This window comes from Talpa europaea (assembly GCF_964194135.1).
Source record: "Talpa europaea genome assembly, chromosome: 16".
In the NCBI taxonomy this organism is placed as follows: domain Eukaryota; kingdom Metazoa; phylum Chordata; class Mammalia; order Eulipotyphla; family Talpidae; genus Talpa; species Talpa europaea.
Window position 1 is genome coordinate 9699598 of NC_140084.1, and position 24647 is coordinate 9724244.

General features: G+C 52.3%; 1 protein-coding gene across 2 annotated transcripts in view; it reads left to right on the forward strand.

The window, feature by feature from the left end:
* Positions 1-24647, forward strand: part of ZFHX3 (zinc finger homeobox 3) — a gene marked incomplete at its 5' end in the record, with an annotated part of 150113 nt that overhangs the window by 104323 nt on the left and 21143 nt on the right. The window contains 3 exons of one of the 2 annotated variants that reach the window (XM_084257332.1): positions 6410-6517; positions 23151-23284; positions 23430-23630. In XM_084257332.1, coding sequence (XP_084113458.1) covers positions 6410-6517; positions 23151-23284; positions 23430-23630 — 443 coding nt within the window. The remainder of the gene's footprint in view (positions 1-6409; positions 6518-23150; positions 23285-23429; positions 23631-24647) is intronic. The other variant, XM_084257333.1, reaches the window with a different exon arrangement.

Sequence of the window (24647 nt, forward strand, 5' to 3'; positions counted from 1 at the left end):
CTTCCACCCGCACCCCCGCCCCCACCCTCTCTCCTCTTGGAGAGCTGAAATCCATTTTTATAAATGTCATCTTTGAGATAAAGCTGGTTAGCAGTTAGGCCGCATTTGTTGCTTGAAAGCTAGCGAGGTGGGAGCATTCCCCGCTAAGCTCCAGGCCGCCCCCTGACCCTTCCCTCCCACTGGTGGAGAAGGGTCCCGCCCGGCAGGAACTTGGATGGATGAGAAAATGCAAACTGCCCATGACAGAGGTGAGCAGCCTAGGGGGAGACTCGGCCTCTTCCATGCTCTGTGCCCTAGATCCAGTTTGGAAGCCCCCCAAAGAGAGGGCTTCTGTGGAGGCCTGGCGTGGGGCCAGTTTGCCCACTATCCAGCTGGGGGGCTGCGCTTATCACTCATCCCAGATTCCATTAGTTGACTGCGTCCTGGCGTCCGTTGCCGGAAGTGGCAGCACCCCGAGAGGCGGCAGTCTCCATGCTCCTGAAGGGTGAACGAGTGTTCCAGCCTCTGAAGGTGTCCCGCTCACCTCTTGTTTGGATGCCAGGCCCTTCAGCTTGTGATGCGGCAATTTGCTCAATTAATCTGTACCCTGCATAATGTAGAAAAGGAGCTGGCCAGGGTTCGCCGGCAAGTAAAAAAAAGGGCAAAAACAACATGCAGACAATTAACCACAGAGGCCTTCCAGGTAGGTTTGCAGATACCCCATTCTCCGTGCTTGTCTCGGGAGCTGTGCGTGCCCCTCACCACGGTGCTAAGTGTAAGGCGGGTTAAGGGAGCTGAGCCACCTGATTGGAGGGGAAATTTCTGGGACTGCACTGTTTTCTCCCAGAAAACCCAAGTCACTCGTTGGCCACATTGTCAGCTAGAAAGATGCCTCAGAGTAAAAGCAGGGCGTGAGCGCGGGAGAGGGCATGTTTGGGAACATGCAGAGTCGCTTACTGCCCCTGCATCTGGGGGTCCCCCTGCACTGGGCATGTAGCCCAGGGGGGAGTCACCATCCACTGACCCAGGAGACCACACTTGCCACAATGTCCCCGAGGGAGAAAGGCATAGTGGGTGGCCCAGCCCTGTGGGCGTAGCCACCAGTGTCCCACTGCCCCCCCTTCCTCCCTGACTTGGGCTGGGGAGACGGGACCAGTGGTGAGGCGCTGGGGTAGCAGGGTCGTTGTCCACCCACGCAGCAGGCCACATCCTGTTCGAGTGTCTGTTGTAGCAGAATCTTAACTCGCTGGATCTTGCTCTAAGCGGTCTAGGCCTTCGCTGTCATCGTAGCATTTGGTTTGACCCGTGTTTATCAGTACAGCGCGCATATTCTGGAGGCCCTTCACAGCCACGAGAGGCTTCTGTGGGTAACAAAGGCCAAGAGGACGGGGCAGCCTAGTGTTTTCCAGGTGCGCGAGCCACGGCCTCCGAGGGCAGCCGGTTGGCCCCAGCGCCCCACAGCGGGTATTCGGAGAGCGGGGCAAATGCACAGGAGTCGCAGGAACGAGAGGACGAGGCCCAGTGAGGCGTCCATGCCACCCCCCACCACAGAGACCCCAGCAAAAGTGCCCGCCGCCACCCTCCATGTCCCTCCTGCGGGCCCAAGCGCGCCGGGCCCTCCAGCCTGCTTCCGTGGCTGTCCTTGGTTAATTAGGTTGAAAACGGAGAGAGGAAAAGCTTTAACCCTAGCTTCAAAGTAAGCAGATTGGTTATTTTGTTTTTCAAAGAAGAGGTCCTATATACAATTAAAACTTGTTTCTGGTAAACCTCATTCCAGGAAAGATGAGCTTTTAACAAAAGGCTTTTGACAGCTGCAGGCTATTTCATTTTTTTTAATGCCGAATGAAAAATCAATACATTTTTCTGGGTTATACATATTCAGAACAGGCCTGATATTTCCATTATAATGGAAAGTGGGTGTCTGTGCACATCTCGCCTGTCAGAGCTGCACCGCCGCATTTTCCAAGCCACTGCTAAATATTTCAAACCTGATTTGATTGTGGTTCATGACAGCTAATGTTTCTCAGCTCTTGAGCCTGCCGACAGGCAAACGCACTTTATTTCACAAGCCCCCCCCCCCCCCAACACACACACACAAGCTTCGTTCCTCCCAAAGAAAAAGGAAAGAACAATTTCATTCTTCAGGGATCCCAGATTGGTGTATCATTTAAGTAACACGATCGCCTGAGAGGCTTGGGTACAGACACCCTGATTCTTAGGAGAATTCCCAAATTTCTCTCCGTCGTGGCACTATGGGGGCTTTGTCAGCTTGGGAGGAAGGTTTAAATTAATCTACATTATCCTGTTAAGAGTTAGGAACAGAGGGACTAGTCTTAATCATTGATTGACTCCCCTTCCTTCAAGTCTGTAAGCAATTTGTAAAATGCACCCCACGGACACAGCCCTGGGCCCCGGTGATTTGGGGAACAGTGTTATTTTTTAACAACTGGCAAGTGTTTTCGCATGACACCGCTCGGGAAGCGCGTGCCGTGGTGGTGAGTTCCGACTTCACGGGGATGACGCTATTTCCCTCTCTACCTGGGGCTCCTTCCACAAACCAGTTTCCACGCTGTTCTTAGAATTGTTACAAATCCCCAAGGGGTTGCCAGCTGGCACATGGGCCTGCCTTGGGAGCCGACCTCACCACAGGCTGGAAAGTCGTGCAGACACGTTCATCCACTGAAGCAGTGCACTCGTTCGAGAATGGTTTTAATTTGTGGCAAGCATAAGCACCTTGGTAGGAGGGCAGGTTTCTGGGGCTGTGGTAGCATCACCCCCAAAGCTTAAGCTGCCCTACAAGCCCTTCCCTTTTCACACAGTGTCATCTGCAGCAATTTTTACACCCGAGAGCGCTGCCCTTAGCCAGGATCCGCAAGCACACGAGAGACCGGGCCGGGCTGGGCTCTGGGGAGTGCTGTCTAGGAGAAGCCGTTGTGACAAGGAGTGGTGATAGAAATAGAATTTTTAAAGGCCTTCAGTCATTGTTTTCTATGGCAGTTGAAGACACAAGGGACCCTAGAAAGACCTTGTAGCTTTTCAAGATTTGCTTCTGTTTCCTTTGACATAAAATGTAGCCTGACAGGAGGGACACCTAGTTTTCAGGCAACTTTGGGGTGTAGCCACCCAGGTAGTCTTCCATGGGGTTAGAGGCGCCTTATCTGGAGTCTTCTTTCAAAAAAAAAAAAAAAAAACCCAAACAGTCCTTCTGTTGGAATTCACTGGAGCGGGTCCCTCTGGCCAAGAAGAGAAAGGGCAAAGGCCGTGCCCTTGGGAAAGCGTTCCTGGAGTGTCCCGGCTGGGTTCTGAAATTAGGTGATTCAACTCTTTGGGGGAGGGAGGCGGTTTTGATTTGTAGCTTTGGGCCATAAAAATGGCAGAGTGGCGCTCGTCTGTCGTGAGAGAAAGCAACCTCAACTTCTGAGGGAGGACAGGATTTCCCAGATAAAACTGGATTGTCATTCGAGCAAGTCTTTACTTGTTCTCACCATCTGTCAGAAGCTCATATTCTAGAGGGTAAAATCAACTTCCGTAATGACCCCTGGCAGTGGCCACCGACTTCCCAGGGTTGGGGAGGGGCCAGCTGTGATCTGTGGGAAGAATACAACTCTGCCCCGAGCTCTGTCAGCCGGGGGCGGCAGACATGCATTCCTGCCAGCTAGGAGCGTGGTTGCCTGCCCCAGGAGCTCTGTGTCGGCACCGTGTGCCCGTGTTTGCAGTGCAGGGAGACGTGGCCCTTCCCACGGGTGTGCCAAGCCTGGGTCTTGGGGCTGGAGGCGGGGTGGGGGGGCAGGGAGCTTTCTTTATACTTTGGGGACCAATAAAACGTACCCTGCCTGTAAAGCACTGTGAGCCCAGGCTGTCCACATGAATTCACAGTTTGTATATTTGTTTTTTAATCATTTCTCTACCTTTATTGGTATTCAGAGCTCACAATTTTCTAGTTACTGTCAGCCTGGGCTTTCATCCATTTTAAAGAGCTGTTTTTCCTCTTGCTGTTGATGATGATGGTGTAACTGCTTATGAATGTCCTATTTTATTTCCCCAGGATCAGACAGTTCACTTGAAGACGTATATTATTTCCACATGCTCAGGTTAGGCAGCCCAGACAGCGTCTGCCTCCCGCAGCTAGCTGCCCTTGTGGGCCTTGCCATGCAGAGGGCGACACCTGTAGGTCACAGGTGGAACTGTAGGGGAACTGCCAGGGTGAGGACCCTGATGGCTTGCAAAGGAAGCTGACTTGGCCAGAAGTTTCTTAATCATTTCTTCTTCCACCAAGCATGTAACAGCATTCTAGTGACTGAGTCACAAGTGATCATATTAAACTCAAAAAGAGGAGGCTTGATTTGTAAAACTTTAGAAAACCACAGAGAAAAAGAGCAAAATAAGATCCTGAAAATAACCTCTTTCATCTGTGCTCTCGTTGGGACTCCGCTGCCCTCACCTTCCTGTCTCAGTAGGCCCAGAGCCGGCACCCCGAGAACAGTCACAGACACCACGCTCCTTGCATCGGTGATGCTTACTCATCCTTCATAGCCCCCACCTTCTGAGTACTGTGTTTGGAAAGGCCCGCTGGGCACCCTCTGGGTGCCTGGGGGCCGACAGCACACAGGAGACAGGCGCTGCCTTGGGAGATGGCCTCCCAGTGGGCAAATTCCTCCCTCCTCTGCAGAGAAAGCAGCACCGTCAGCCGTTGTTCATCACCACATCGGGGTGTCCTCTGTTTAGTAGGTCTCAGAATATCTGCGTTAAAGGTGATTGTGTGTGTGTGTGAGTGAGCACGTGTGTGTGCAAGCTGGAGGGCCATGGAGCCCTCTCACTGCTTAATCAAATTTGATTAATGTATCAGTACTACAGATATTTTATATCACAATGTATATTGGGGCAGATGGATGTATCCTAAGGGGCCTAGCTAATTTGGGTGGACACATTTTAATAATATTGATCGACTGAATGCTAGTATTACCATTCAAAGAACAATTTTTTAATTAGAGTGTTGAGCAATTTTTCCAAAGCCTGAAAATGTGCATTGAGCATATTTTCCTGGGAATAATTAAGATGGTACATATGTCATGCAGGGTGAGGACCTACCGACACACGTTTTCTCTGCCAAATGGGGCCTATTGCTAGTCTGGTGTATCTGCAGGACTTCAAATCAGGGTTGCCTGGTTTTTCTCCATTTGGGTGTGTGTTTGGGTGGGGGCGGGGCTTGATGTGAACCTCACTATGCAGCGGGACACAGAGGAGACACTGAAATTATATATGGAGGCCTCTCAGGTCATGACGAAAATAAGCAGTGTCTTACGTCATCTCTGTTCCCCATGGCCGCCCCAAAAACCTGCCAGTGGCCGTGAAGACTGTTTCCTGATCCCTAATTCAGTTTTCCAGTCCGCGAATTTCCATTGTCTTTTTGAGAAGTAAGAAAATCCGACTCTAAGTAGATACTTTATTCCTCAAAGTGTCTTATAAACTCTTTGAGATCAATTTACTTAGAACTCCTTTTGTTTCCTCTGTGAGATGGCGTTTGGACGCTATTTCTTGGAGGTAGCTGAGCATTGCACCTTAAACCGTTGAGTTGACAGTAGAGTTGAAGTTGGAGGGACCAAGGGGGACAATGGACAGAGCCCCAAATCCGCAGTGCTCTGTTGGGCCCCACCTCCTGATCCCGGTGGTCTGGTCCACGACTGGCTGCAGGTGACAGACGTGGGCAGCTGGGCCCTCGGGTCTCTGCGAAGTATAAGGTCTCGTCCTGGAAACATACTGTGCTGAGCTGGAGAGCGCGCCCTTGGTTAGTGGTAACCCAGGGGCGGGTGAAGAATGGGCGGCCTTCAAAAGAAAGGCACATGGTGCTGTTACACTTTCCCCCCTTTACATGTTTAGCTTCGCCCCACGGAAGCCTGCCATGTCCACGGATGGCATCTGACGCCTGCTCTCCATGCGGAGGGCAGTCTCATCACTGGCACGCGGTGCCTCTTCAGAATGTGAATGACTGTGGACAGAACAAAGAACACTCCGTCCACCCTGCATGGTGTGGCACGTGTGCAGCACCGGGAGGCCCATGAGGGGCCGACGATTGGGGCTTGTCTGGTTCACGGCCGGGACACCCCGGGATTGGACCTAGGCGAGGAGCAACCACATGGCTCCTTTTTTTTGTGGCTGCATTTTCAAATGTAAAAGACGAGCTCAGGTGGAGGTCGTTGTTCAGCAGAAACCGCTTTTCACTTAGAGGAACTCAAACGAGGCCCTCTGGACCCCTCTGCACAGCTCGAGGAGTCCGGTCCCCTGCCCGGGGGGGGGAGCCAGGCTCATCCTCATCCAGTCAGCCTTTCAGGGCATCGTCCGCAGCCTCTGCTCTGGGCGCCGTTAACTCTTGAGACGCTTTTGTCTCCCGTCTGCTTTTAATCCTTGACAGTTCGTTTATCTTGTGTTTCAGAAGAAGCCATTGAAGATGTGGAAGGGCCCAGCGAAGCGGCTGCTGACCCCGAGGAGCTGGCTAAAGAGCAGGAGAGCAGCGGCGAGAAGGACCCGAGCAAGTGGGCAGGTAGGGTGTGGCCGGCCCCGCTCCCTCTCCCCTGGCGGGACCAGGCTGATGAGTCAGTGAGCCCGAGGCTTCCTCATCCACCCAGGAAACTTTCCTGCCTTTGCTCCACTGCAGGAGGAAGGGGGTTTTGGCCACCCACTATTTTTCTGTGTGCTCACCTTTGTGGTCCTTCTGTTGCGTTTAGAGTGAAGAATCTTCCAGGTATTTTTAATGGCCCAGCTTGTAATGTGACATCCGGGTGTCTGGCTCTGCCTTGAGACTCCATGCATTTGAGGCCACGGTTCTTTGGCAGCTCCTCTCTGTGGTGCTTTTGCCCTTTAATGTGGTTCTTCCTCTGCTGAGAAGCCAGGGCCCACTCCTGCCTGCTCCCACATCAGCAGGGGGGTCGTCCCCACATCTCTGAAGAAGCCAGCGGTGAAGGCTGGGTTTCGTCCTGCGTCTGGGGGCCTGGGTAAGGTCTCCCCTGAAGCAGAGGTGGGTCGTGTGCCTAGGCGGGAGGATATCTTAGCAAAAGCAGAAGCTGATGAAGAAGCCAGGAGGGAAGTGCTGTTTCTGGAAAAGTTGGTACTGAGGAAAGAGGAAGCACTGCCTCAAGGTGAAAGGGGCCAGAAGGCCCAAGACTCAGAAAAAGGCTTTTTGAGGAGGAGCAAAGTTGTTTCTGAGAAGACTCACCAGGACAGATGAGTCTTTCAGAAACCACCACAGTAATTAGAGGAAATGGTCTGACACACGATAGAAATTGTTTTATTTGGTCAACCTGGTTCTCACTGCTCTCCTTCATTAATAATGGAATACTTTGCAACTTATTTTGAGAAAACGTTTACTTTCTGGAGCCCCTATGGGTTGGGCCTTTGTTACTTTTCCAGGCCTGTTCAGTGTTGGCCTGCACGGGTTACCCAAGGCAGGGAATCTTGAATGGAGGCCGAGGAGAGCAGTGAAGAGGGCTCCAGGCTGAGGAACATTGCCTCTTTGAAGAGGCTGGAGAAAGGGGAGCTCTTTGGCCTCAAAAAGAGAAATTCAAGAGGCAGCATAACAGCTCCCACATGCAGGCAGGGACACAGCGGAACAGGTGCTGCCCCCCAGCCATTCTTTGCTGGGGGCGAGACTGGGTGCCACCGCAGCCGACGTGGCGCTGGGCCTGCTGGGTGGACCCGAGTGTCCTTGTGACTCGCTGTGCCCCTTTCCGGGGGCTCCGAGGTGCTGGGCCCTGTAGGGCGACCACACTGAGGCCCAGGGCAGAGCCCCAAGGAAGAAGAGGTGGACAACTGTGGGGCCACAGACCCCTCTCTGCCTGCAAGAGGTTCACTAGGGAGGAGGATTCCACAAATAGCAGTTCAGAGGCGGAGCAGACTTCCAGGCTGTGACTTTTGTTTTCAGGATGACTTGGGTGCCTGGTGCCTAAGCCTGACTCTGCCACTCACTAGCGAGGCCGCCTTGCTCAAGGGCCCGCAGGCTTCCTGGGCCTCAGTTTCGTCATCTGAGATGGGGGTTAAAAATAGTACTCAACTGCCACAGGATAGCTGTGAGGATGACTGGACTACGGGAAGCTTAGAACAGTGCCCGGCATGCAGCAAGCTGGTTGGTTTTGGTAGTTTGGTACAATGAGGGACATGGGTGGCAGTTTCTCTTCTGGTCACCCCATTTGGAAGTAAAACCGTTGCCAGGCAGTATGTGGCTTCTGGGAATTCCGAGAAGCGGAGGGAGAACTGTACAGAAGGACCGCGAGGGACTGTGCAGATGATGCTGGGTGCACGTGTTGCCTGCATTCTGTGTGCTGGGGGCGCTAGGAAGACAATGACCAGCCGTCGCCATTTGCAAAGCTCCCACTGTGTGCTCAGGCCTGCCTGTCCTGGGCATGCTCATGTGCTTCTCTAGTGCACACCATCCGTGTGGGGCAAGCTTTGTCCAGGGCGGTTCAACTAAATCACATCCATAGTGTCCACAATTCAGCAGGAGTGTCAGCTTCACCCGGCTGGTGGACGCGCCTGGCTGTCGGGGGCCGCTGCGTAAAACCTAACGTGAGCTCCATAAACACTAGTGTCTCCAGGAAGGCTATCCTTTCTCATTCATTCATTCAGGCGACAGGCTATGCTCAGTCTGAGCTCCAGAGATAGACAGATGGAGAGAAAGAGAGGGGAGTGGGGAGAGAGAAAAACTCCGGAATAACTCAGGATTAGGGGTGCGCCTTGCCAGTTGCATGGTTGTGAAGAGAGAAGGGAAATTCTTTCCTGACTCCTGCAAATGATCCTCTTTTGACCCGAAGCATAATTTTGTCTACATTGTCGGAGTGTGTAATGACAGGCTTTATTAAGGCACTTGGGCCAGTTTGATCTTGGAATCGATGGAGGTGCCAGCAGCCTCTTCTGGGCTTTCTTTTGGATCCTTCATATTTTATAAAAAATATCTGCGTTTGTTCCCTTTATTCCCTAAACTGAGCTGTTCCTATCTGATTAAATGTGATGGGGAGGGCTTCCTCCCGGCAAATAAATAAATAGTGATTTCACAATTTGTTCTGTTGATTAGTAGCTGTTCATGATGCAGATTAATAATATTTCAAATGGGCCTGGATAATTGGCATTTTCTCAGCTATTGATTATGCCGTTTGGGGGCTTGTGCAGGAATGGAGGATCTGGGCGAAAATTTTTCAGTTAATTTTACCCTGGACCGGGACCCCTGCTCGCCTGTGTAGAGTGGCTGGTGACCGTCTCCAGGCTGCTTTTCCTTAGGTGTCTGCTCTTTTACTCGGAGGCTTGATAGTGATTTCAGTCATGACAACGTCAACCCCTCCGCGGTCAGTAGCGGGGTCCCTACCACGTGCTGGGCGCCGGGCAGAACCCCACTGATCACAGGCTCCCTGAGGTGCAGGTAGGCCAGGGGTGCAAAACCGGCATGGAAAGAATGCGCTGCAGGTGTGACAACTTTCCAGTCAGCGCTCTGAGCTCTGACTCAGTGACAGGTACCGGTACGTGCATCACCCTGTCCTGCGCCTCAGGTGCGCCATGACAGCTCACAGGTACGCGTGCGCTGGTCCTCACCACCTTCAGGCTCACTAGGTGGGGCTGGAGCTGCTGTTGGCAGCGTCTGTCGTAGCTTCAGCTGGTTGGACCAGTCTGCCATCCTTTCCTGCATGTGCCTTGATGTGACCAAGTTAGAAGTACTGCCTGGTATACATGCTTCATTTGATTCTCACCTCCCACTCTTGAAATAGGTACCTTGAGTGCACCCCTGCCCTCCCCAAACACCCCCCCCACACTGCCATTTTGCAAGGAGACAGCCCTGCAGCGATCAAACAGTTTGCTAAAAGGCCCAGTGACAGGTTCACATTTGCATACGGGCTCTGCTGCTCACTGAAATTTAAGAGCAGAACCCAGTCTCTTCCGGGGTACTCGCCCACCTCCACGAGAAGGGAGGTTTTCAGTCTAATCCTCTGGTCTAGTTTCTGACTCCGTCCTGAGTGTGCAGGGATAAGTCACAGTGGCACGACAGCCACTGTGTGTCCAAAATGAGGGGAGTTGTCAGCCACGAACACGCCATGTGTACATCACCGTTGTGCTCGGTCTGAAAGTAGGTCGATGATGTGGGAAGAATATTCTAGACTTGAGGAAGTAAGGCTAACAGCATAGGGCTTGGTCACAGGGCTGGGCCTCCTGGAGCTCTGGGTGCCTCATCTGTAAAATGAGGACTAGTGGTCCGTGGTCAAGTTTCCATGATGGCCATTGTTTGCCCATATACAAGCCCTTGGCGAGCGCTGCAGGGGTCACATCTACTCAAGACAAATATGAAGCACTCTTGTGGGCCAGCGGGGGGTGCTAGAAGGTTCTCTGAAGCAAAGCCTCTTCCCTTAATGCGCAGCCATTTCCACCACCCAACTTTGTGGTTTTCTCTTTTGAACAGTGAAAACGATCCCTGGTTCTCTTTCAGCAGAGTGGATTTGAAAATGCGCCTTCTACATTGAAGAGCCCCCAGTGTCAGCAGCTGAACAATCATTAATGCCGTGATTATTCAATCAATCATTAATTGCTATAAATTAAGTAATATACAATTAATGTGATGTTTTATCACCAGTAATTAGGGCAAAAAATTGCACTCTTGGCAAAGAATCATGGCAAAATGAGTATTTCCAGCCTGTAACCACCATGGTTTCCAGCCCTCAGCTGGGTCCAGTTAAGCTGACGTGGGACTAATGACTGGAGGTGTTGGTGCTGTAACACCCAAAGCAAACAAGCAGATGGGACGGTACCCCAACTTAAAATGCCAGCATGATGAGGCTTCTGAAATCCTTAGATGACAGCCACTGATTGTATTTTTGTAAACTTTTGAATTGAAATTGTAGTTTGAGTGTTGTTTGACTAGTGACTAGGGTGACCGTCTGAAGGGATTTTATTTCATTATATATATTTTTTTAAATCCATGATGCTCACCTAACAGAGCAGTGACTGCATGGGGCGTCCCTGAGGTGAGTCTGGAAGGAAGGCTGCTCCAGGAGGTCGGGATGCCTGGTGAGATCTGGGCCCCTGCTAGGGGAAGGTGTGTATGCTGGCAGGCGTGATCTCAGTCGAACTTGACATGTTTGACATAAAGCTAGGGAGCACGCTTTCTGTGTGTGAGCAGGTCCACAGACCCACTGCCTTTCGAGAGTCTGAAATACAGCTGGTCAGGCACATCCTGGTGGAAATGTGACCCCACCCCACCCCGCCCTATTGTTTGTGGCTTTGTATAAATGGGGATGACGTTGTATGGGAACTTCGTGCCTGAAATGGGATCTGTGGCAGACGTGGAAAGAGGCTAAAAACGAAACTTCTTTTTTAGTTGCTTTCCTTAGGACGAGAGAAGGCGTGTGCCCGGAGGGTGCGTTGTAACGTGTTAGGACAAACAGGCGGCTCCTGAGTGTCAGAGGCCCGGGCTCGAGGCCTGGTCTCACCATTCAGATTAGCTGCGTGGCCTTCGGTCGCTGCGTCTCAGTTTCAAAATCTGTGAAAGGGCAGGTTGGGCTAAGTGAGTTCCTGCAATTCTGAAACTCCTTAAAAATGTTAACTAGGAGGAGGACAGTGGCACAGTGGTGTAGACTCTTGGAGAACATTAATTTTTAGTTAGCATTTAGTTTTCAAAGAAGGAATGCAGGGAACCTTGGAGGCTTTCTGTCCGCGGGGGAGCTGGCCTGCACCAGGAGTCCGGGGAAAGAGGCCCATAGGCCCGTGGGCTTTTCCCCGAAGGCAGCAGGTCCACGCTACTGTCAGGCCCGCTAGTCTTAGCGAGGCAGCCCCACAGCGTCCTCGGCCCCAGCCCTGTGTGGCCGCGACCATCTCGTGTGCCGGGGCTCGGTGTGATGAGAAGATTTATCCGGGGGGAGGGGGGGCAGGTGCTGACTCCGGGGTGCCTGAGTGGCCCTGCAGTTGGCTGGAAGCGGGGCCATTCACCACCCACCTGTACAAAATTTATTCTCACCAAATTCCACGTCCTTCTGGCACTTTTCCTTCCGTTTTCCGCCTCACCCAAATGCGCACTTGCCTCTGTGACAGGGCGCCAGGTAGGGGCCTCTGGGAGCCTGGCCGGCCTGGTTCCCTCGCGCTCGCCTTCTTAACAAGGACAACTGTTTTGGTCTCTGTTTGCCCACACAGATGGGAATGGTGTGGCTCTGCCAGCTGTTCCCGATTCCACTTGCCCCTTCCCCCAGCCTCCTCAGACCACTTTCAGTATAACTTGGCTGCTTAAAGTCACTGCAGGCAGAATTCTGTCTGAATAGTCCAGATGCCATTTGGACGGTTTTCATGTTGGAAAGCAAAAATAGATACTGGGTGTGGTGTATATTTGGACTTGCCTGAATTCCAGTAATTCAGAGGTCTCAACTGTGAGAAATGATTCTGTACGTCGCAAGAGCCGGGGACCTTGTCAGTTGAGCAAATACTTCTCGAGGCCGTCTCTTGGCAGAGGCAGGGCATCCAAGGGAGTGAGAAACCCGTGTCACAGGGCCGTCCTGAGTAATCACCCCCGTGGCGCAGTGTGAGGAGTCGCCAAGGCAGCATAGGTAAAGGGCAGTGACAAATAGCGATGGAGCACGTCATTTTTCTTCATGCAAGAAAATACCTTATGCATTTGCATCTTCTTCCTGCCAAAGGCTGTGCGGCTCTTCCTGGCCGTGCTTCCGTTTGCGCGCTCTGTGCTGAAGGGAGAAGCTCCTCTCTTACTAGAATCGTGGTCCTGATTAAAATGAAGACCTCCACGGAGCCGTTCTCCTGGGAGACCAGAGCACACGCGTGAGGCCCTCTCCTCTGTGCCTTGGGCCAGCATCATCTCTGCTTTGCAGGCCAGAGAGCTGGGCAACTGCCGACAAGGCTCCAACCTCGGTTTTCCTTCTGGGTCAGGGATGTCTCAGATGATGAGGCGTAAGAAGGCGCCGCATAGTCCCTCGCTCTCATGTGAAGACTGGAGAAGACTTAAAATCCTCACATTCTTTACCTGTCCTACGTGAGTGTCAGCTCTTTATGGTCGAGGCGATTTGACAGTCACTCATTTTTGGTTTTGTTTCTTTTTAAAAAAAAAAAAAAAAGTAAGATTCTAAGATTTTTTTTTTTTTAGCACAGTTTTAGGTTTACAACAAAATGAAGAGGAAAACGGAAACTTCCTGTAGACCCTTTGCCTCCCCCACACAATGCACAGCTTCCCCCATTATGAACACAAGTCCCCGGAAGTGTGTACCTACACAGCATGATCACCCCGAGTTACCATGGGGTTCACTCTTGGCGTTGTGCATTGCCATGGTTCAGACAAAAGTGTGGTGACATCCAGCCATCATTATAGTCTCACACAGAAGAACTCCACGGCCCTGAACATCCCCTGCTCTGCCTCTTCATCCGCATCCTGGTTCCACTCATTTTTGTAATTCCCAGCACTTAGCAAGTGATTCCTACTATTGGAATGTTTACTAACAATCATCCGGTAAAACAGTAAGACGGTAAACACTTTCAAGTCCAAGTTACTCTGTTTTCTGCTCTCTAGACATCAAAGCCATGGATCAGTAGGATTGCTGCCTGTTGATTCACAGAAAAGACTACTTCGGAGTGTCTGTGCTTATCCCGAGAGCCGGGCCTCTCCTTACTCTGTGGTGCGCGGCCTCTCACGGACCCCTCGTATTTCCCAGAGGTGGCTCTCAAAATGAAGCCCTGGCTGGCGCTGCCTGTGCGCTGGGTCTCTGGGGTAGGTGTCCTGTTCCTGACCTTTCACAAGCTTTGCCGAAACCCTGTCAGCAGAGACCGTTATCCTGTTGACAGACGAGAGGAAGGAAAGCTCATGGTAGTCGAGTAAGATGCTGGAGGCCACACAGCCAGGATCTGCCCTGAGGTGTGGCCGGCACGGCGAGCCCACGAGCTTCTGTTACTTCATGTGGAGGACCGAGGCCTCGGCGGCAGCGTCCATTCCTGAAGAGCCCCCCCTGCGGGGTGTGCCAGAGCCCGTCCCGCTGCTTCACCCAGATCCTTTGTCCCAGGCCTTGCGGGTGCCAGGAGCACACTGAGCGTGGGGGCTCAGGTGAAGACGGACCAACGTCCATGTCAGTGGTGCTCAGGGCGGGGTTTGCCTCTTTGCGTATAAACTCCCAAAAGGAGACCCCGCCAGTCCTCATGTTTTAATGCGCCAGGGGAAGGTCAAGAGTCACTCTGTTTCCAGGCCAGGGGGGCCTGGGTGGTGTGTGAGCCCCACGGTCGCGTTCTCCGGCCAAACCTGGACTAGTGGGAAGCAAGCTCGGCGGGCTGGTAAGGCGCTGAGGAGTGCAGGGCTGTGTGCGTCTGCAGGCCGCGTCCAGATGCTGATGCTGTTTCTTTCCCTAAGTTTCACTTTCAGTCTTACCGTTGAGAAAGCATCTGCAGAAGATATGTTCAGAGTGGAGAAAAAACTGACAGAGTCCTGACAGAGTCCCTCCTGGGAGTCTGTGCCAGCCTAATGAATGCTTGATCCGACGGGGACCGCTTGAGCTGTTGTTCAGTGACTCTGGCCTGGTGCCAGAATGACCCACGCTGCCTCCTGTTTTGACCTACATCTTGCACCGCCGATGTTCCCTCTGTTAGTTAGGGGTCCCTAAGGTCCTTCCTGCTCTGGTTTTCTGCAAGTCCAGGGTTGTCACCTTCTTGTAACGAAGTCAGAGTGGTAAGTGCAGACCCCAGAGTCTCCCACCGGTCCTCACAGGACACTGTGACCACGGCTGCAGGGTGGCGTCTGTGCATAGCTCAGGACTCCGGGGGAACTGACACGAGGCAAAGGCAGGCAGGCTGACGGAGTCACCCTCAGGTCTCGGCCCCTTTGGCCCCAGCCGGCCTCGCAGAGGCAGCCTGGTGTCCAAACGTTAGTAGAGAGCCTGCCGGTTGATGTGGGTCTAAAAGCGAGGTGGTGCCTGGTGCCTCTGCTGTGACTGGTTCATTCATAAACCTGACACAGAGGGAGCCAGGTATTTTGGAATTGAATTGCGGCCTGACCTTCTGGGAGCCTGCATCAGTGGAGTTAAGCAGCCTTATGCATATTTCAACAAGGAATTAGTGCAACAGATGGATGCCTCTGATGTAGGGCTTAGCACTCTTTTCTCCCCAAAGATGCAGAGCAAGCTCTAGCAGCCCCCCGTCGCCCTGGGCCTGCCATTCCATGCGGAGGCCGCGTACTGGGAAGGCAGGGCCCAGAGTGTGGCGTGCGCTCGGTTTGCGGGTGGTTTGCGGGTGGCTGACCCCAGGCCCACGGCGAGTGCGGATCTCTGTGACCTTCCCACGGCCGAAGCAAGGGTGCCGCAGGTGCCGAGGCCAGGGAAGCAGCTCTGCAGAGGGGAGAGAGCCTGTCGGCATCCGCCCTCTCCTCGCAGAGGTGCTCCCGGCCAAGAGACGCCCGTGAGCAAGGCCGCCGGCCGGTCGTTGTTCCGGATCCCCCCGCTGGCAGCACAGGGGGCGTTCCTGCTTCTGACATGGGAACTGTGTCCGCCTTGGCGCTGGGGTGAGCAGGATCGCCGAGGGACAGCCTTATTTCATCTTTCACCTCTGGCCCGAGGAGGAAAACCTCTCCCCGCCCTTTTGAGACCAGGCTTGGCTTTCGTCCCTGAGTGTGGCTGCTCCGAGGACCGCGTGGGCAGGAGTCATTTTAGGTGGGCTGGTCCTTCAAGCCTGCTGGGCCTCTCCTGCATTATTAAGTGTTGGTGCCCCCCACAAAGCGACAGGGTTCCTACCAGTTACAGAAAGCCTGGCTCTGCCAGTGGTTCTCAGTGTGGTTACTGCTCCATCGGCATCACCAGCGAGCTCACTTAAATTCTCAGAATCAGACCTATTCTAGGGGTGCGTCCCATGGTCTGTTTCCGCAAGCCCTCCAGGGGATTTTGGACTCAAGTTTGAGTTTGAGACTCTTGGGGCTGTCATCTCCGTGCCGCGCATGAGGTGTGGAGACCTAGCTCTCCTTTAACTGGAGGGCAGGGCCCCAACTTTCCTAAGGGATGGGCTAAGCCTAGAGGAGGCCCCAGTTCTAAGCTTTAACACTGCAGTCCTGGATAGTGGGGTTCTGAGTGGGAGAGAGGTGTTGGGAGAGACAGGGTCACAGAGCAGAGAATCCAAGAACTGGACAATCTCTAAACACTGTAGCATCACACCTGGGTGAAGGGTACCTGGCGCCTTCCTGGCGCCATCCTGTACTGCTCTTGGACCTTCCTATGAATCTATAATTATTTCCAAATAAGAAGCAAAAATCATACCAGTGACACCTAGGATCTTCCGGACATTCAAAGTGTGACTCTGTTTCATCTTTGAGTTGGAAGAGAAAAACAATTAGCTGCTCCCCAGTACCAGCTACACCCATTTGTAGCATAACCCGCATTTTCTTTAAAATCCTTTATGGAAACAAAAAAGACATGTCCGATAAGTTGATGAGGCTTGGATGTCTTGCTCTACCTGTCGAGGCATATTTTGTACTTTTTGAGCAGGTGGTTGTGCTTCTCTGAAGTGCTTTCTAGAGATGGGCAAAGCAGCGCAGCTGGCACTTGCTCAGAAGAGGACTGTGCTATCAACAGAAGGGTCTCGACCTCCTGGGCTGGACTTTAAGTCCGATTCCACACCTTTAGCAGGGAGGGGCGAGGCCCTGGCTTAGTTTCAGCCGTGGGGTGCAGGCCACCCCCACGGGGTGTCCCAGCGCTTGCTTTGGCTTCACACAACTTCCCTGATCCTTCTTTGAAACATCTTTAAGTGCTTGGTTGGAAGCAGAATGAGACCATGCATGTTTAAAGACCAAGCTGGCAGCAAAGCAGACCCTTTAACGGAACTGTTGGTTTCTGTATTCGGGGAGGAAGAGACCTGAGCCAGAACGCCAGCCGTGTCGGCACGGTGGGTCTGCAGGAGATGAGTGCCGCCCCCAGCCCGTGCCCTGGGGAAGCCAAGGCAAGCAAATGCCAGGGACAGCTCCACTGCAAACAACAGCAAGAAGATGGCGAAGCCCAGAAGCACAGGTTACCCTCTGGAAACAGTGCTCACTGCTGCCCCCGGGAGTTTGGGGCCTCTGAGCCGCTGCGGGAGAAGGGCTGTGGGAGTCACCCTGCCGTTCTCCCTGCGAGCCGAGCGACCCCGTCCAGATCCAGTGATGCTTCTGTGGCGGGTGTGCGGGGCGAGCTCCTCCACATCAGACCTGGAGTGTGGAGTTGGGTGAATTCCCCCCCCCCCCCCAGTCAAGTCACTGTCTCGAGATAGATGAAGGATTGCTGTAAATTTCTGGGGCAGGTGGCAAGCTGGTTTACGGAACGCAAGGCGATGAGAACCTCTGGCTTACGGAAAGTAGCATGAATTAATAATCATTTAATTGGCTCCTCCATTATGTTGCTGGTTTGGGAGATGGAAGTTTAGATGGAGGGGCTGTCAGTGGTACTTTAGCTAAGAGTCTGATGGTTGAGAAGTGGAGGCAGCAGCTGCCTTGGGCTGCTCCACTAGGAGTAAGCGTCAGGCAGCACCCCCAGCCCTTAGTGGACTCTTCTTGACACCCCTGAAGGGAAGGGGATCAGGACTTGGGTAAACATCACCCACGCAGCGTCTGCCCTGCCACTGGCCCCACTGGTGTGTTGAGTGACGAGATGAATTTTGTTTCTGAAACAGCAAAGACTTCTCCCGGCGCTCAGGCTTTCTGGGAGAGCACGGAGATGCCTCTGCCAGTGATTGGCGGGAGTGAAAAACTAGCTGCCTTCAGACTCCAGTCCTACCTCATTTCCAGTTGTTCTTCAGGGCTCTTTTTCATGAGGTAGCAACTTGATGCCCTCAGCCTTGTCCAGACCATGTCACCAGGGGAGAAAGAGGCAGTGAGTCCCTGGTCGCCTGTGGTGATGCACGTATGACTCTGAACTGTCCTGTGGCCCAAACTGTAGTGACTTGGATTTTAGTCTGAGCGGGAAGATTGGGATTGGGTGAGAATTTGTTCTAGGAAGGTCGGGTTCCAGGGGCTGCGTTTCTACCATACTTGGCCACTGTCTAAGGCCTATAAATTAGAATTTCTTACCTATTCCTCAAAAAGTAAGTCACTTCCTACATGAAGCTTTGCCAGCCTTTAAAAAAATTATTCTTTGTGTTTAGAACATAGAGACATGTTTTGAAAACTGCAAACAAATTTGCATGTATTCGGACTGGCTCTCCTCCCGGGCCCCTGTAATTAGTATACCAGGAGGAACTTTTTAAGTACTTATTTTCAAAGGTGAAGCACTTTCCAAATGAATGTTAAAAAGCACAGGGTAACTGGAGGGCTGTGTTCACGCACACACCTGTGTTTCCCCCCTCCCTTTTTTTTTTAAAGATTTTTTTTATTTTATTTATACAAGAACCGGGCGCAGGCCAGATGTGCGGGAGGGTGAGAGGATTCACCAGAGACAAAGCGGGGAACAGAACAGGCAGACCGACGAAATACACTGCTGAGGGGAGCAGCGGGCGAGACAGGAGAGGTCTACCCCACCATGTAGGACCCTCATTGGCCGGCCGGGATCGAACTGGTGCCGCGGAGGCTGTGGACAGCCTCACAGCGCGGCGCTCAACCGCCTGCACCACCAGGGGAGGCCCCCTGTGTTTCCCTTTGAGATGAAATTCTTTCCCCGAGAATGCAGAGCAACCCGAGAGGGTAAAATGGAGAGCGTTGTTTCGGATCTGCCCGTCTCAGTTTTCTCCGTCAGTTGTCGTGGCCAACCCATCACACGTGAAGGGGGAAGTGGCTTTTAGCTTAGAAAGCCGGCTTTGAATTTCCTGTACTCCACTACCAGGGCTTGCCAGTCCTTCCAGTGCCAGGGAAGCCAGTTGGGTAGGGCAACCATAAGTCCTAGCAAGTTGAGCAGGTGCTTGTCCACTCCTTAGAAAGCATGTGTGGCAGGGAGTCACGTTATCAGGTTTTGGCAGGGGCGGGAGCCAGCATTTTGTCGTCACCCCCTGCCACTTGCCTGGGATGTGTGGGGTGCCTGGTGTGCGGGGTGTGTGATCAGTAACGCATGCGCTTGTGTGATTCCTTGCCATGTTTTTTTTAGGTTTTTTTTTTTTTAATCCCCTTTGAAGTGCCGGGAGCCCGGCATGGTGCCTGTGGGAGATTCATTGAGATTTAACACATATTTTCATATGACACAGCTGCCAAAAAGAGAAAAATTGCTTTAACCAGCAGAGTAAAAATATACCACCTAATGTTTTGCACAGTTGGATCCAAATATCACCTTCTTCATGGACAGCTGAATGTAAATGCTGAACTATTTAATTATAATATTAAAAATAATATAACTGCATGACAAACATAGAAAATGGGAAAATGGTCCATGAGGATATCACCTAAATATAACCATCATTTTCTTTCAGTCTTTTATTTCAATACCTTTTTTTCCCCCCATAGCTACATCATAGGGTGATGGACATCGTATCTTCTTTTTTCCCTCCAAATACCATTCACAGGGATTTTCCCCACATTGCTTGAAAGCTGTCATTTTCATTGTCTTCTAATACCCAATAGAAGGGCCACACCGTTGGTTATTTAACCATGCCCTGTTGTAAGAGATCTAGATATTTTCCCAGTTCATTTGTCATTGTTGTAAAAACCATCATGGTAGTAACCCTTCCATTTGTTTGGCTTTTTGTTGCCAGTGTAGACCCAAGGTGCCCAGCACGGTTCATCGGGGGCTTGTCCCTGGAGCGCGCCCACTTGCACTTCACCAACGCGACACCATAGCAGCCTTAGAGTGACCCGTAGTTGATGTTTTAACTAGTGTTGTACAGACGGGGGTATCTCTCTGGCAATGGAAGCTTAGAAAAGTTTTCAAAGCAGGAAAGCACAGTACTTTCTCTCTCGGTGTCCTCACAGCCTCAGTTGCTTACACTTGCCCTGTACGCAAGCGGCAGAAGAGAAGTAGAAATTGACTTTGCGACTGTGCTCCTTTGAAGTTGTTGAGGGAAGAAGCTTGCAAAAGCCTCAGACTGTGGCTTGTCGTGACCCTCGTCCAGCATGTTGATGGAGAGTGTGTACAGCCGTGTGTCCAGTGTTTGTCCAGTGTGTACAGAAACTGCGTAGACTTCAGAGCCATCTCTTGACAGGAGCGGCAGTAAGCCAGGAAGGGGGCTGGCAGCCTGGCTAACCCCACTCTTCCAGGCCTCCCCGTATCACCCAGGGGAACGTGGTGGGGTTGTCACTGGGTATTAACATGGCTGTGCTCTAGAGAAGGGGCTAGTGTGCCCAGCTGGCTTGTGTCCACTTCTAGAGAGCTCTGATCTCGTGAAAATGCAGGTTGTCCTGGTTGGAAGGAAGAACCACCTCAGGAGCTGCTACACCAGTGGATGCGGCATTTCCTATTACAGCAGGACTTTTGTTGCTGGGGAGAAAGAGGAATGAATGAGCGAGTGCTGATTTGATTTTTTAAAACATTTTATAAGAACTCCTTGGCTCAAGCTCACAAAGGCAGCTTTAGAATTCCAGAGCAGTTTGAGTTTGGAAAAAAAAAAGGTAATAAAAGTTCCCCTCTCCATGCAGGGGGAAAGAATAGTGGATTCTGAAACCAGACTTCTCACCTCTGCCACCTTGTCACAATTCATCACGCGCTCGGCATCGACGGAGAGACGATGGTCTCTTTGGTCCTACGCGGACGCTGACGCCGCACTGGGTTCTATACTGTGCTTTGCTTTTCAGCTCCGAGTGAGTGCGATGAGTTGGGTGGTCTCGGCTTCAGTGCCCATTCACTCACGCCGCCGAGCAGCTGCACAGCTGACAGCCGTTCTAAGGGGACGAGCAGGCAGATGAAGGGCATTTACAAGGTAGTGTCAGGGTCCCATAAAGGCATGCGTCGTGTCAGGTCAGGCTGCCTAACAAAAAGGCGAGGGTGAGCGAGTGTTGGGCATAGAATCTGTATCTTGGTTTGCCTCCAGGGGAAGGAGAGCACGGCTCTTGCCCAGCCACCAGCCCTCAGCCTAACTGAATAGAGAGAGGTCGGAGGTGGAAATAGGGAAGGGAGGGGGTGGCTCTCACAAATAAGCTTCTAAACCATCATCTGGCGAGTCTGTCCACCCCATCTGTAGAATACACTTGAGGGGCCCCCGTGGCAGCGCAGGTGGTTGAGCGCCACACTGTGAAGCTGCCTGCAGCCTCTGCAGCACGGGTTCGATCCCGGCCGGCCAGGGAGAAACCCACAGGGCGTGGCTTTGCTCTCCAGGCTCACCCGCTGCTCCCCTCAGCAGTGTATTTTGTCAGTCTGCCTGTTCTGTTCCCCGCTCTGTCTCTGGTGAGTCCTCTCACCCTCCCACGCATCTGACCTGTACCCCAGTTCTTGTATAAATAAATAAATTAAAAAAAAATACACTTGAGGCTCATGTACAGGAGATAACCAGTAAGCAAAAGTGAAAAATGGCGGAGAAGAAGCTCCTTCTGGGAGCAGGGGCAGCTTACTTAAGTCCCTGAAACATTAATTAAAGACTCGTGTGGTGGGTGTGTTCCTGCAGGGGCCATCACACTGGCGGGGCTGAAACCCGCCACACACAGTTCCACAGGTTCCGGTCCGTGGGGGGCCAGGAGATGGGAAGTGGGTCATGGGGGAACCGGCCTAGAATGTCACAGCACCTAGTTACTCAGCAGCCAGTCCATCACATTAAATATCCAGCCGTCATGTATTACCTTTCAAGTGAAAATGAATAACTCCCATTAAGAGCAAAATGGGTTGGAAGTCGATTCGAGACAGATTAAAGTACTGTTATGAATGTGTGTGTTGGGAGGAGGCGGGAGGGGTCTGTGTGTAATATGCTTGTCCTTGGACTTTTTAAATAATAGATGTCGTACCAAGTTATGGAGACCAGGTTACCAAGATACTGGGGTTAAAGGTCACAAGATGTGCATTCTGGGAAAAGCATCAACTTCCTGGAATATTTCCTGCATTTTGCAATATTTTTCTCGAAATTATTTTGTGGCCTTATGATTTTAATGAATAAAATTGATTTTCTAAAATTGTTTATTAAAGCACACGTCTGTACTGACAGCATCTTGGTCTCCACGTCAGAACAGATTTCAAAGCTGAGCCTAAAGTGGAAACACAAGCTAGATAACTAGACAGGGTGAGACTGAAAGGAGTTTGACCAAGGAGTAGAAATTCAACTTTGTGAACCAGCGCCCGCAGTGCTGAGTCACATTATTTTTTGATGATGGCAATACATGCTTTCAGACACCATTTTCAGGGCTTTTCCCTGCCTTGGCTGCTTCTACAGAATCCTGGAGCACAGACTTCATGTCCAGAACCAGTGGGAGGGCTAGCCCTCAGCTGTACGGACCAGGCCTCGGAAGGACCACATCCGGCCATGGTGGGGATTTTTGTTGACAGTGGAGGAGCTGCCTTAGCATCAGAATCTTCCACATCTCGGACCACGCTTTGGGTAGCTCCTGCCACTGGCTCTTCCATACCCACTGTTTGCTACTCGAGCCTCCCGTGACTCTCCTCATTAACTGGTGTTTTTGTTTGTGTTGTTGGGGGAGTGGGGTATGAGGACACGGTTTGGGGGAGATTGGAAACTTTCTCGCTCACCACCCACTGTGAGGAAACTTGTGTCTGCAGTACTGACTAGCTGGCAACTTGGATTCATGCCCCCCTTCCTCAAACGCAAGCCGCTCGGCCCAAACCTGACCTTCCCCTGTGCACTGGCATGTGGCGACCCAGCCTTTCTCGGGTCACCTTACCTGTGTTGCCTGCGAGGTGCCGCGCTGAGAGTCCAGCAGCTGAGGCGGAAAGCCGGGGGGCACCTCTGGTCGAGCGGTGGCTGGCAAAGCCCCAGGCGAAACTCTCCACCCCCCTCAGCCCCAGTGCCCCAGCGCCCAGCAGCTCCTGCCTGGAAGCAGCGGGTGGTGTCTTGATGGGGGGAAATGAGCATAAACTGACTGTGGTGTCCTCTGGCTCGGAGCCTTTCGGGCCCCTTCTCTACCTTCTTTTCTGCTGTCAGTTGGCAAAGCAGTGACACAAATTCAGGGAGGGGAAAAGAAACGCTGCTTTTCCAGCGTGCTCGATACATCAGTCCGGTTGCGCATCCTTGAGCTCTGGTGTTGGAAGAAAGTCCGGCGCTAGAAATGAGTGTTGATTTGCACCCAGCACAGGCTGCCGGGAGCCGGCCTGGGCTGGCTGCTGTCTGACGTCCTCTCCTTTCCCTTCCAGCATCGTCCAGCCAAACAGAGAAGGAGCTGACAGACTCTCCTGCAACCTCCAAACGCATCTCCTTCCCAGGTAGCGCAGAACCTCCTCTTTCTTCGAAGCGACCGAAAACATCCGAGGAGACCAAACCGGAGCAGGTGAGGCAGGAGGGACTCTGCCGGCGCGGGCGGGCCGTGCTGCGTAGCCGCGGGCAGAGACCGCTGGGGCGGGCGGGTTTGGGGCAGACGCACTTGCTCGTGGGAACTGAAGATTCAGCCCGAGGGCTGGGTGTGTCCCCCACAGATGTACCAGTGTCCCTACTGCAAGTACAGCAACGCCGACGTCAACCGGCTCCGGGTGCATGCCATGACGCAGCACTCAGTGCAGCCCATGCTTCGCTGCCCCCTGTGCCAGGACATGCTCAACAACAAGATCCACCTCCAGCTGCACCTCACCCACCTCCACAGCGTGGCCCCCGACTGCGTGGAGAAGCTCATTATGACGGTAAGGTGGCCAGGAGCAGGACCCGTGGCCTTTGTTCCCCCAGGGGTCAGGGGTGCCGTCGTCGCCTGGGTGAGACAGCGCAGTGTCCGAAGTGGCCGGCCTTGGTCCCGCTGCACCTGCAGCAGACCTGGTGTGGCCGTGGCACACCTGTGGTCCTCAGCCTTCCCGGTCACCCTTTCTCCTCGAGGGGTGCAGAGGCCTAGATGAGCTAGCCGTTTGTACGAAGAAATCGCTATTCAGATGCCCCAAACCTTCTTTGGGGAGGTCATGTTCTAGGTGCCTCTTATAGTCATCTCTCATTTCTGCCTCATGACAACCCTGTTTAAAAAAATAGAAGGGGGGGGGCACATTTGCATTCATGACCGAGAAAACAGGCTCACTGGAAGTTCACTGACTTGTAAGTAGCAGAACTGAGATTGGATCCCACATTTTCCAGGTGGGATCAAATTTCCAGGTGGGATTTAGGGCGTACCGCCCTAAAATGTGGGCTGCACACACCGAGTGGGTGCTCTTCTTTTCAAAGCAGGAGCGTGGTTAGGTGGGGGTCGCGCTTTGATTTCTGAACAAGGGTTTTGCATTTTGAACATGATGTTGTTCCATCTGCAGATTTTTAAAGTGTGGCTCTAACTGGCCTCTGTAAACATGACCCAAAGGTGGGTACAAAGATTTAAATCTAATTGTACTGTGAAAACCTTTCACAACACCACAGGGGATCCTGATGTCCTACTTTTTGATCTGTGCCGGGGGCTGCTGCGCAAGCCCTTCCCTAATCACTAGAGGAAAAACCACCAAAGAGAATTGTTCTCACCTCTAACTTAGCATTATTTCAACAGTGGAGTGAGTAGAAGTTAATTTGATTGCCTTTTCACGTGAAGATTCCCAGAGAGGTGCTCTGCTCAGAATTCCAGTTATAATGTGCAGGTCACAGACATATAATAACCTCTAGGCATTTCCTATTCCATTTGGTTATGCAAAATTAATAATGTTGTAAGTGATGTTTAGTCGCGAGGAACATAT